General features: G+C 43.4%; 1 protein-coding gene across 1 annotated transcript in view; it reads left to right on the top strand.

Moving 5' to 3' along the window:
* The window catches only part of LOC134436676 (fibrocystin-L-like), a 94,450-nt gene extending 84,060 nt beyond the window's left edge, over positions 1–10,390 (top strand). The window contains exons 72-83 of the mRNA XM_063185988.1: positions 585–701; positions 2,087–2,252; positions 2,937–3,169; positions 3,787–3,954; positions 4,527–4,684; positions 5,011–5,146; positions 5,455–5,663; positions 6,685–6,823; positions 7,305–7,456; positions 8,012–8,158; positions 8,977–9,130; positions 9,407–10,390. Of these exons, the coding sequence (XP_063042058.1) occupies positions 585–701; positions 2,087–2,252; positions 2,937–3,169; positions 3,787–3,954; positions 4,527–4,684; positions 5,011–5,146; positions 5,455–5,663; positions 6,685–6,823; positions 7,305–7,456; positions 8,012–8,158; positions 8,977–9,130; positions 9,407–9,744 (2,117 nt within the window). The 3' untranslated portion in view covers positions 9,745–10,390. The remainder of the gene's footprint in view (positions 1–584; positions 702–2,086; positions 2,253–2,936; positions 3,170–3,786; positions 3,955–4,526; positions 4,685–5,010; positions 5,147–5,454; positions 5,664–6,684; positions 6,824–7,304; positions 7,457–8,011; positions 8,159–8,976; positions 9,131–9,406) is intronic.
* The last annotated feature ends 3,498 nt before the right edge of the window (positions 10,391–13,888 follow it).

Below are 13,888 nucleotides of genomic sequence, written 5' to 3'. Positions count from 1 at the left end.
TGTAAAGCAATGCAAAGCAAGGAGGCGAGTAGCCAAGGAGGGTACTACAAACTATGCAATGTGGGCTGATTCCGAGTTAAACATATTTTAACTTCGAATGAGGAGAGTAAGTGAGAAACCAATTGCAATGCAGAGTTCGGATAATTGACAGTATTTCACGCTTTTGCATCGGCAGTTAAACCCGCGGGAACGTTTAGCGAACGCTCCATGAGTGAGTGAGTGAGAAGCGGGTATTGTTTGTGAATGCAGCTTAAGTCAATGCGCATGCACAGATTAAGTGTACGGTGGCTAGCTACTCTATCACTGTTGATAGCCTCTTCCTGCAGATGGGTACGTCGATGGGCCTTTTCACTCTTTGCTGAAAGCACTCAACTACTGTACATCAAGTCAAGTCAAGTTTATTGTCAATTTCTTCACATGCTCTGGTCATACAAAGAATTGAAATTACGTTTCTTACTTTCTCATGACGAGATAGACATAGACTTAAGGTGTGGACATAGACATTTAGACATAGACAGTACACATACATTACACTAGAGTACCTATACATCATAACAACTGATGGGCATTGTGCTGTGTTTCAGGTGGGAGGTCTGGTATTTGCTGGCCAGTGTTCATATCGGGCCACAATGCCGGGCCTTTGATGTCCCTATCTGGCTCCACCAGCTACAACACCATCAAGGGCCTGATGACAGTCAGCGGTGAGTGTCTGTGCGTGTGTGTCTAAATTTGTGTCTGTGTAGGAACAATTTTAAATTGTGTGCGTGTGTGTGCGTGTGTGTGTGTGTGTGTGTGTGTGTGGGTGTGTTTGTGTTTGTGTTTGTTTCTATTGCCTCTTTTCCACTGCTGGTTTTCTTGAGGCTATAGCTCGACACAGCGTGACTCGGTTTCAACTTTTCGGTTTTCTAATAGGCACGACACAGCTCAATAGTGAAGCAAAAAGCGGAGGCCGAGTCGCGCTGTGTTGAGCTGTAGGCCTACCAGAAAACCCTCAGTGGAAAAAAGGCATAAGTCTGTGTTTGGAGTCTGAGTTTGGATTTGTAAAGTGTGTGTCTGTGTGTTAACCCTATCGCGCCGATTGCAACATATTCTCTCCCCGCTGACACAAAAAAATCGATCTCAAAAACATGTTGCGTGCCTTTTCAAAACGTCCTTCAATACACGGAAATCGCCACAAGAGAGCAGCTGTCAACAACAAGTTGACCACAGCTCAAAGAAACATGGCGGCACAGGGGTAGGGGCGGTTTCTCTGACCGGAGCAGAAATATCGTGAAATTGCAAAGGGTTTGTGTACAAATTTACGAAATATAATTCTATATACTTTAATTTGAACATTTACTTTGTGCAATTAATCAAGGAAGAGTTGATATTTTTACACCGTGTTGCAGAGATATCGTGCTAAATCCGGTGTTGACAGGAAGTTAGCCATCAGTGCATTTTGCCATAGGGAAACTTACAAAGCATACCACGACGATCATTTAACAAAACACACAAGTTGCTTTACTTCAAGACAAATATATTATCTTAAGAAACAGGTTTTACTTGCAATTTTGAAAATGTAATGCAAATTTTGAAATTATGATCTCGTAAAAATGCATTGAAGTGAATGGAGAAATGGTCCAATTGTAGTAGGCCTAATGGACCCATATATTCAAATTCCATTCAATCAGCTATTTTTTACATAGATTTAAAAAAAATTACCCTAACCAGTCTGTGGGAAATGTAAAATATGGTCCTGCTAAAACAAGGACAGGCTACACAAAATGGCAGTCACTAAATACAAGGATCTCACTAAATATTTAAAGATAATCCTCAAATTGAATTAAAAAAAGTTTTAAATGCATTAAAAGTCATTTTTCAATGGTCATGAAATTGGCCTAGTCAAATATTTAAAACCTGATGCAGCATATATGTTGCATTTCATATCTCAAAGACCTTAACAAGATGTAGATTATTATTTTTTTACATTTCTTATGATGGACCAACACTGAGGCAAATTCCAAGAAATTAGAATTTTCTGTCTATGCTTTCATGGTTCAGGTCTCATAGGGTTAACATGTGTGCTTGGCTGTGTATCCCACTCCAGACACAACATTCGTGGCTTTCCGGAACGTGTGCTCGACGGAGAGGGCGGTAATGTTCATGACCACTCCCAACGTTGAGGACCTCCAGCACCCCGTACAGGTGAAGGGCATCGCCCAGGTCGACAGCACCCAGGATGGGATGGTGTTCATACACCGCGCCAACCTCGGGTAAGGCCATACTTTTGTGTGTCTTGCGTGCATAATGATAATAGCAATATTAATAATATATTTTATTTGGAGCGTCTTTCAAGATACTCAAGGACACTTAAAGGGCAACTCCTGCCAATTTCAATCTACTGTTGTATTGCTCACGCTACCCTTGACTTGTCAGTACCCGGTGACGCCGCAGATTTTGGCCCAGCCCTTTCCGAGATATGAGCTATTCTAATGGGGGCAACTTTTGTTTGCATTTTTTAAAAAAAAATTAGCATAGGCCTTCTCCAAATATTTTCCCAAAAGGTATCGCTGTTTGCTAGCTGTCTGCTGATGTTGCATAACCTTTTGGATGTTTTTGGGAATAAATACAAATGTTTTTTTGAAATGTAAACAAAAGTTGCCCCCATTAGAATACCTCATATCTCAGAAAGGGCTGAGCTAAAAAACTGTGGTGTCACCGGGTACTGACATGTCAAAGGTAGCGTGAGCATTACAACAGTACATTGAAATTAGCAGGAGTAGCCCTTTAACCCCCTAAGCCAGTTTCAGCCGAGAGATCTTCCATGATAACCTAGGGCTTTACACATGTTCATGTGTGTGTCTCTCCGTGCTGTGTGTGAACCCTGCCGACTGTAATCGTGTGTGTGTCTGTGTGTGTGTGTGTGTGTTCGTCCATCCTGTGTGTGTGTGTAACAGCAAGGTGAACCCTGCCGACTGTGTGGACATGGACTGCGATGCCAAGAAGAAGAGTTTGCTGCGTGACATGGACGGCTCCTTCCTGGGTGCCGAGGGCTTCGTGGTGCCCCACGCCGAGTACGAGTGGGACGGGGACGCCCGGCACGGCGTTGGGGACTACCGCATCCCTAAGGTCATGCTCACCAACCCTGACGGCAGCCGCATACCTGTCGACGACATCGCGCCACGCAAAGGTGTGTTGCTATATGACGCTTTTGTTGTTGTGAGGCACGGTGAGCTACACACAAATAAAGTTGTCTACTGACTGATCTAAATGTCTTTTTGTTAATCAACTGCTTGATTTTTTTTTTTAAGATTGAATTTGAATTATTTCGGTTGGTTTGATTTTTATCAGCACATTCCTGAATAATGATTAGAAGTACTATGAAATCATATTTCCTCACTCTATTTTAAAGGCTGATGTTGGTAGTGTGATAATTGTGTTTTTTTTTTGATTCACTGATTAATCAGTTCAATTATTAATCAATTGACTGCTAATTAACCAAGTTATCAATTAATCATCAGTCCTTTAATGAAACGTTGTGCTGTATTTTTCTGGTATAATGAGGGACTCCTGTGTGTATGTGCCTCAGTGGCAGAGCTACACGTGCTTCATTGATTAAATGATTAACTGATCAGTCAATTAATCAATTAACCCTGTAATCAATTAATTATAAATTAATGATCTTGAGCTGTATTTCTCCTCCTGTGTGCACATGATTCAGTGACACATCTACACATGCTTAATTGATTAACTTTATTGATTAATCAATAAATCAATTAATGACTCATGTTATTCTGTATTCATCAGGCATCATCAGGGACTCGTCGTGTGTGTACGTGCCTCAGTGGCAGAGCTACAAGTGCTTTGGCCTGAACTACAGGATGCTGGCCATCGAGAGCATGGACGCCGACACCGAGACCAGACGCCTGTCCCCTGTGGCCGTGCTGGGAGACGGATACGTCGACCTCATCAACGGTAGGACAATTACTACTACTAATACTGTACTACTACTACTGCTGCTACTACTACTACTACTACTACTACTACTACTACTACTACTATTACTGCTACTGCTACTACTACTTCTGCTACTGCTACTACTACTACTACTACTGCTGCTACTACTACTACTACTACTACTGCTACTGCTGCTACTACTACTGCTACTGCTACTACTACTACTGCTACTACTACTACTACTACTGCTACTGCTTCTACTGCTACTGCTACTACTGCTACTACTACTATGTACTGCTACTACTACTGCTACTACTATGTATCGCCTATTCTCCGTGTGTGTGTGTGTGTGTGTGCGTGATCTATTGCTCACTGGGGTACCAGCTATCTAATTCATGCTTGAGTGTCTTTGCAACTGGTAAATTTGTCTCAATGGAAACTCAACTTTGAATTGTGGGCTCAAATAAATAAGTGAATTGTATGCTTGTGTGTGTGCATGTGTGTGTGTGCGTGCGTGCGTGTCTGCGTGCGTGTCTGCGTGCGTGCGTGTGTCTGCGTGCGTATGTGTGTGTGTGTGTGTCTCCCCATAGGTCCCCAGGACCACGGTTGGTGTAACGGCTACACGTGTCAGAAGCGTCTGTCCCTGTTCCACAGCCTGGTGGCCACTGGCAAGGCCTTCGACATCTTCTTCTCCAGCGTCACCCCACAGAAGCTGCGCTTCATGCTCATCAACGCCAAGCCCACTGAGGTCAGAGGACATGCGCACGCACACACGCACGCACACACATGCACACTGACACAGATGCACATCTGTGCACGAAACAGTACAAAACAGTCAGAGATATAAATAAATCATTTTTGGGTGTTGCGGTCAAAATAGCTCATATAGATTGCTAAAAATGTTGTCACAGGCTTCAATGTCTCACTCAGTGCCAATATCGATCCATCTGAAAATGCCTGACCCGTTTTTTTGGGCCAGACCAGCCCTGACTCAGATTATTCATAAAAAAGGGGAGGAAATCTGGTCCCACACGGATATCTGATCGGTAGATGTCATGTGTATTCCCTCCTTAGACTGTCCGCGTAGCTGTGTTCTACTCCAACCCTCAACGCCTGGATGTCTATGTCAACAACCAGCTGGTGCCTCCCACCAACGCAGAGTGGAACAGCGATAACACCGACTACACCCTGCTCAAGCCCACCACCCAAGGTGAGGCTCCAGTCTCCAGACCATGGCTCTCATTACCTGAAGAAGATCCCACTGGCGGATCCAAACATTGCCGTCTGTTGAACCCATTGATGCTGGATGCATGAACCTTATTCTATGTCCAAAGCTGATTGTGATTCTACTGCAACGTGTGTGTGTGTGTGTGTGTGTGTGTGTGTGTGTGTGTGTGTGTGTGTGTGTGTGTGTGTGTGTGTGTGTGTGTGTGTGTGTGTGTGCGTGTGTGTGTTTGTGTGTGTGTGTGTGTGTGTGTGCGTGCGTCTGTGTGCATACACACATTTGTTTCTCAACAGGCCAGTATGTGCCGGCGATGAACTCCAGCGTTAACGGGGCCAACTTCCTGGATGCGGACTACAAGATGCTGCACGTGCTCCTGCGCGGCTCGGAGCCGGTGGAGATCCGCACCTCCCCCAAGATCTTCCTCTCCTTCAACCTGCCGGCCATGAGCGAGGACGAGTTCTTTGGAGACGGACTAGTCAACAACCTGGCAGTGTTCCTCAAGGTGAGAAGAAGAAGACACACACGCGCCTAGACACACACACACACACACACACACACACACACACACACACACACACACTTACCTATACGCACACACACACACACCCAAATACACACAGTTACCTATACGCACACACACACACACACTTACCTAGACGCACACACACACACTCACCTATACGCACACACACACACATCTAAATGCACTCTAGAAGACACACACTTACCGATACGCACACACACACACACACACACACACACACACACACACACACACACACACACACACACACACACACACACACACACACACACACACACACACACACACACACACACACACCACCAAACAGCATTCTTCTTAATTCAAAATGGCTTATCCGATGCATATTCTTATACACATATCTCATTTAGAAAAAAAATATTCTAATGTAAGCTCTCCCACACACACTTACCTATATGCACACACACACATCTAGATGCACTCTAGCCACATTCAGGCCAACAGAGAACCAAAAAGTTATTTGTTTTTGCCTGCAAATCATGACATCAATGTGGACGTCAACAGGTTAATTCGGGTAACAAATGGTCTCATGTGGAAAAGTTTAAAGCCAGGTATGAACACCGGAGGTTCGCAGGGAAGCATTTTTGTTCCAAACGTAACTGGTGCAGGAATGGGCACCGGCAGCCTGAAAATAGTAACAGAGACAGTCCCACAATGACTCAGGATGATCAGGCTCGGGCATTGGGAAGATCACAGTCCAACACAAAAACACCTAAACAACACCCACAGACACAGACACATCTAAGCACTGACACACCTAAACATACAGTACACACTGAACACACATACACTCTAAAATGTGTATCTCACTGTCTTTTTCTCTCTGTCTCTCTGTCTCCCTCTCCCTCTCTCTCTCTCTCTCTCTCTCTCTCTCTCTCTCTCTCTCTCTCTCTCTCTCTCTCTCTCTCTCTCTCTCTCTCTCTCTCTCTCTCTCTCTCTCTCTCTGTGTTCCTAAAAGGTGCCAGCCAGTATGATCCGCATTACCAAGATCGTGCGTGAGGATGGCGGTGCCAAGAGGCGCAAGAGGTCCACTGGGCTCTCAGTAGAGGTGGAGATCAGTAAACCACCCGTACAGCAGACAAGCAACACCACCGACGGTGAGGAGAGAGAGAGAGAGAGTGTGTGTCAGTGTATGTGTGTGTGTGTGTGTGTGTGTGTGTGTGTGTGTGTGTGTGTGTGTGTGTGTGTGTGTGTGTGTGTGTGTGTGTCACAATAGGGGTGTGTTTAGATGTATGTGTTTGTGTGTGTGTGTTTGTGTGCTTGTGTGAGTGTGTGTGTGTGTGTGTGTAAAAGAGAGAGAGAGAGAGTACAAGAGAGAGAGATGCATGTAAATCGTCAAAGGTGAAGATCAGTAAGTCACAGGTTCAGGAGACCAGCAACACCACCAATGGTGAAGAGAGAAGAGAGAGATGCAAAGAGAGAGAGAGAGTATGTGTGAGTATGCGACTATGTGTGCGTGTGTGTGTGAGTATGCGTGTGTGTGTGTGTGTGTACTGTGTGTACAAATCTCCTGTAAATGAAAGGATGCTAGTGGTGTGTGTGTAATCCAGTGCACGTGTCCCCTGTTATGTGCTGCAGGTGAGGAGGCGTTTGCTGAGATGGCCAGCATAGCTGACAGCCTGGGCCAGGCGGCCCTCTCTGGCAACCTCAGCCAGGCCACTGGATACAACGTCTCATCCATGGGCATCATCCCACCCCCACCCACACCTTCAGACCCAGAATGGGAAGAGGTCAGTGGCTTCGCAATAGAAAATAAAAATAAATATAGCATTTAACCCAGTTAAACACAAGCCCTGTTATAACAAATTAGCTGTTACCAGAATGGTAGAGACCAAGTCTTAATGTATTACTAAAGGCCTGTGCACTGTCAGTGGTGTAGTACTACGGTAGGTCAGTGGCATTGTAATATAAAATAAAAATAAAAATAGCATTTAACCCAGTAAAACACGGTCCCAGTTATAAATTAGCTGTGCCAGAATGGCAATGACCAAGTCATAATGTATTTCTAAAGGCCTGTGCACGGTCATAGTGGTGTAGTACTACGGTAGTGTTCCAGTTGTGGAACGACATGCATTAAGGGGCTATTATTAATAGTATTAATAGTATTAAAGTATAAATATAGTAATAGTAGCAATAGTATAGTAATAAATGTAGTGTTAGCTATAATGCCTTATAGTTTGTTAATTATGTACTATCTATAACGCTATATAGTTTGTTTCTCTTGATGGTTGTCTCTAAAATGGCGGCGCAAAGCTACAGTGACATCTCATGATTGTCATGTGTAGGAGGCGACTAAGGAGGTGACTCGCGAGGACCCGGAGCCGGAGAAGGTGACGAGTGTGGAGTCCTTGAAGGTGATGCAGGAGCCGGTGGCCGGAGTCAGCCCAGGACTACTGAGCCAGCAGCCCAGCATCATGGCACTTGACGCAGAGGTACTATACTCAACACTATACTACTACTACACTATACTACTACTACTACTACTACTATACTACTACTACTACACTACTGCTATACTCAACACTATACTACTACCCTCACCACTATACTACTACTACCCTCACCACTATACTACTACTACTATACTCAACACTACTACTACTACTAGCCATCACTAGCCAGCAGCCCAGTATCATGGTCCTCGACGCAGAGGTACTATACTACTACTATACTACTACTACCATCACTAGTATACTACTATCCTGACTACTACTACTACTAATACTATCCATCACTAGCCAGCAGCCCAGCATCATGGCACTGGATGCAGAGGTTAGATAACACTCACACTACTCACTACAGAACTATCACTATTACTAAAGTCACTACTACCACACACACTACTGCTGTTAGATGCTACTCTCACCCTCACTACAGTATTACTGAATACACTACTACTATGATCACTACTGCGACTATCAAGTGAATCAATAACATCTGTATCAACAACTCTCTCGCTCTCTGTCTCTATCTGTCTGTCTCTCTCTCTCACTCCCCTTCTCTCTCTCTCTCTCTCTCTCTATCTCTCTCTCTCTCTCTCTCTCTCTCTCTCTCTCTCTCTCTCTCCCTCTCACTTTCCCCCCCTCTCTCTCTCCCCCCCTCTCTCTCTCTCTCTCTCTCTCTCTCTCTCTCCATCCCTCTCTCTCTCTCTGTCTCTCTGTCTCTCTCTCTCTCTCTCTCTCTCTCTCTCGCTCTCTCTCTCTCTGTCTCTCTGTCTCTCTCTCTCTCTCTCTCTCTCTGCTGCCTTCAGGGTGACTGTGTGGCAGTGGGGGTGACCACTCTAACTCTGTCAGCGGTGCTGAAGGACTCCACTGGCTCCCAGGTGGACGGCCTGTCTGGAAACACCACCATCCTCTTCAGGGGCTGCTGGGCCAACTACACCGACCTCGCCATCACCATGCCTGGTGAGTTGGCCTGAGTAACAAAATGGCAACAAAATACCATCAGCTGACCGCAAAATCCTGTTGTTTTCCCACTTTACAAGCCTACGAAGACAGCTTGAAACAAAGCAACCAGAATGTGTTTTTAAACAAAACCGTCCGAGGCATAATGCATTCAATAGTAATGGTGAACACATCAATATTAATGAAATTAACAGAATAAAATCACACAGTGATTAAAAACAAAACGTCTACTTAAGAAGTCCTCTTCTTTTTTTCCCATTCTCCCATTTCCCACAGGTGAGAACTTGACTCTGGCGTTCACTCTGAAAGAGGTCAACGCCGCATCACGCTCTTTCACCGTCAAGGCCGCCACCACCACGGCCAGCCCTGTGACCAACAACGGCACCGACGCCACCACCACCACCATGCCCGATGTCTCCGCACCTCCCACTGAGGCCCCCACCACCACCACCACCACCACCGCCTCTACCGTCTCCACCACCACCGTGGCGTCCACCACAGAGAACGACTACCCCGGTATACTGGACGCGGCTGTGGCTCCATCCACAGGCGCTCTGCTGCTCCTTGTCACCCTCCTGGCTAGCCTGCTCTTCACCAACCATGCTGTCCTCTGAGGAGGTGGCAGCAGCCATCTTGGATGAATGGCGGCCATTTTGGATGAATGCCGGACATTTTGGAAACCGATTAACGTTAAAATTAATATTTTGTAAGGATGAGAAGAACACAATTTGATGATGGTTACTGTTGACGGTACTTGATATGTTGACTACGTCTGCTGCACATTATTTAATTTTTTTGTTTCTCTGTTGGGGAATAACTGTATGGTGAGAGATTCCTACCTCCTGAAGTGACTGTTACATGTAAGATGTACCATGACAGGGAAACGTTCATGAAGGATAACTTAATCTATGTTTGAAATATCATGTGGAAAAATCATTGTAAAAAACAATCTTGAATTCCTGTATATCTGTCGCTGTAAAAGGGAAATGAATGTTACTTCTTCTTTTTGCCATATGAACTCTTCCTTGGGTAGCTATATTGGGATGTTTACAGACTTCTGTATAGATTGCATGATCATATCATGCTTTCTTTATTTGTGTGCCACATATTTGGGTCTTAATTATGCATTTTCATGACAATGATTTTACTGTAATCAGGAATTTTGCACTTTCTTTGGACCAGGGGGTGGCCCTATCCATATTTTTCCAATAAATCTATTTTTCTGTGCCATAAACCACCGTGATCTGATTTTTTTGTTTGTTTGTTTGTTTTAGACAAATGCAGTTTTCTGGAGTGCAGTATATGCTAAGCACTCCAGTGTCATTTCTCTACATACAGTATTACTTATGACACAGATGGCAGGCAGGCAGAAACTGGCGCAGCACAGGTGATGTGTGTTTTCTGAGATTTCCCAGGAGGAGAGAAGTGCCGCACACTCTCAAGGTGTATAAACAAGTTTTTAATGTGACTCATTGTCATTGTCACATTAAAAGTTTATTTATGCAACTCGGGAGTGTGCGGTACTTATCTCCTCTTGCAAGTGTTTTACTGGTTGCCAGCACCTCTTTCTCTGGTGTTGCAATTTGCACCTCCACTCATTTGTGAGATTTCCCAAATATTAGATACCATATGATCGGCCCCGCCGTGGCTCAGACGGTAGGGCACTGCACTGCTACAGTATACCGGGGACCCCGGTTCAGTTCTGGCCCGTGGTCATTTCCCTATCCTCCCCCATCTCTCTCTCTCATACTCGCTTTCCTGTCACTATCTCATACTGTTCTGTCAAATAAAGGAAAAAAAGCCCTAAAAAATAAAGAGAAAAGAAAAAAAGGATACCATATGATCATATTATACAGTATCTACCAGTCAAATATAATATATATATAGTCATACATGATGAATGTTTGTGAGGTCATTCAGGATTAAATCCTGTGTACAACACCAACAGTGATGGAGTTTTGCATACAGTAAGGGGTAGGTAGTAGCAGTGGAGTTGGTCATGTTATCCAAACGCGTTACAATAAGTCATATGGCAACATGGAGCTCTGCTATCAAAACATAAACATTGCCATAAAAACCTTACAATCTTTTGTCAGAACCTCAATTTCATGTCAAAAGACACACAAAAGCACCACATGAGAAAACAAATTAGAATAACTTTAAAACAGTTGTCTGCTTTATACAAAACACAGCAGTCTTTCTTTTTGTAACAGTCTATTCAGTCTCACAGAAAGTACATTTTCACAAGACCCCAAAATTCAATACTGTACATTACAAAACTGATCCTTACAGTATATTAAACCGAAGCAAAATATATCTCAAACAGTACATCACTCTAAATTCAACAGAGTGAGCGTATGGCCTTTGTTTGTGTATGGGTATTCACACATTTTCAAACATCTAAATATGATATAAATATGGGGTTGACATCAACATGCTGTAATGACAATCATAGTCAATATATGTTTTGTTGAATGAGATATGAGGTATTCCTCACGAAATACAATAGCCTACGTTTCCACAGACACAATATGAAGCTGACATCTACATGACGTCATCAAAATTACATCAGAGACGGTTTAGGTCAGGTTTCCTACCTAAACTGTCTCTGATTATATCATGTTCAGTCAGTTTGCACAAGTGTTCTGAAAATGACACTATTTCTACAAACTATCATGTTCACATTAGCCTACCGAACATGTGATGATGAAGAGAAAAGGCTACTCTTGGTGGCATGTATCAGGCTACGTTTTACAGTACATGAGTCAGTCAATGCCATACTCCATATTCTACACTTTAGTACCATTGTGCTATTCGTTGTTTTGTTTGAGTGTAGGACAGTGTGAATTTAGCATACAATCAATCAAAGAAAAACAAATAAATGCAAAATAAAATAAATGTAATGTAATATAAGCATGCAACTTTGTAACATTTTGTTATCTTTTAAAATATATTTTTATGGGCTTTTTTGGGCCTTTATTTCAGATAGGACAGTGAAGGTGCGACAGGAAGTGAGTGTGGAGAGAGATGGGGTAGGGTTGGGAAATGACCCCGTCCGGACTCGAACCGGGGTCCCCATGGGTATGCAAGCCCAAGTGTGGGGGGCTTAGCGCGCTGAGCCACAGCACCCCCGTGTTTTGTTTTTTTTAACAGATGTGTTTTCACAATGACACTTTGAGATTTTACTTTTGAACGAAGTGTCTTGTGTATGAAATGGTGTGTAGACAGCTGCAGTCTGTGGCTGGATCTCAAATGGCGCACTTGTGCACTTCGGGCACTATGTTTCAGTGCGTAACTAACACGGCATACGCACTGAAACATGAACAATAAAATGCACAAGTGCGCCATTTGAGATTCAGCCTGTGTGTTGCGTAAGGAGAGAGTGCTTTGCTAAACTGGTATGAAAGTGTAATGCTTGACTTTTGTTTAAGGTAAAGCAACATGTGTTAAAGTTCTAATACCAACAACTTAACAATATGCTACTTTGGTTTAAGCATCTGCCTATGGTGTTTAAGCAGTAGGCAAAAGCTGTAAGTAATAAATTAATGCTTTTTAGTATGGCCCAAGTACAGTCATTTTTGCAGCAAAAAATCTATTTCTGGAAATTCTCTTCCACACACCGTGCTCTTCCGCCTTGTTGGTGCGTCTCTGAAGTAATCAAGTTGTTGGGAAATGGATCGCACTAAGTTTTTTCTTATTTCTTGTTCTTTTATTTTTATTTAAACATTGCAGGGAGTGATATGACAGACGTTTCGGCTGCACCGAGTCTTCTTCAGAGACACTGCGATCCATTTCCTAACTATTTCTGGGAATTCAAAATGGCGGACATGATATTATAGGCACAGCAGACAGACAGACAGGACACCTGAGACATGACATTATAGGGCACAGCAGACAGGAGGACAGGAGGACACCTGAGTCATGACATTATAGGGGACCGCAGCCAGACAGGACACCTGAGACATGACATTATAGGGGACAGCAGACAGACAGGACACCTGAGTCATTTCACGTGAAATCAGACACTTTGGGACCCTACCGACACAGATTTTAATCATACTTGCTGTGCCCGTTTAGTAGCAAGGTAGCACCCCAGAACTGCATTTGTGTGAATCTGACACCAATATTAAGGGAGAAACAGACTAGCGAAGGTTTACATGTGAGGGTAGGACACTATGCATTCAGCCTTGATTATATCAGTCAGTGTAAGTCACAAAAAGATGTCCGTGGTGTTATTTGAAAGCTCTTTTCTGGCTCTACAAATTACACAACAGCATGGAATACAACAACCTTCAGAATATGAATGATGATGAATTTAAAAATTAAAAATTTAATATTAAAAAAAATATATTTTAGTTCCTTGTCTAAACATAGCCTGCAATGTCATGAACAACACCTGAAATGCTGGTGTTTGGTTCTTTATTCATTTCAGAGATAATGGGACTCAAAAATATGGCATCATACAAATCACCTAGCAATTATATGGTAATACCATAGTAATGTCACATGACAGCATGTCTATCGGAATATGTGAAGGATGGAGATGCTCCATGAGGATGCAGGAAGTTCAGTGCTCGGCATACATTCCTCAACACATGCTAGCCACTAGTAGCCATCATATACAGCTACAACATACCCTTTTATGCTTGAACATTTAGAAAATTCCTTTACTGAGCTTATTCTTTCAATCCTGCCTTCTCTGAGGATAAATGATTGCTGGAGTACCATTTTGGTGAGAAAATAAAGCGCACTAATGTG

The sequence above is a fragment of the Engraulis encrasicolus genome, chromosome 20 (genome assembly GCF_034702125.1).
Source record: "Engraulis encrasicolus isolate BLACKSEA-1 chromosome 20, IST_EnEncr_1.0, whole genome shotgun sequence".
Taxonomy (NCBI): Eukaryota; Metazoa; Chordata; class Actinopteri; order Clupeiformes; family Engraulidae; genus Engraulis; species Engraulis encrasicolus.
Note: the sequence above shows the minus strand (reverse complement) of the source record. Positions and strands in the feature narration are given on the sequence as shown.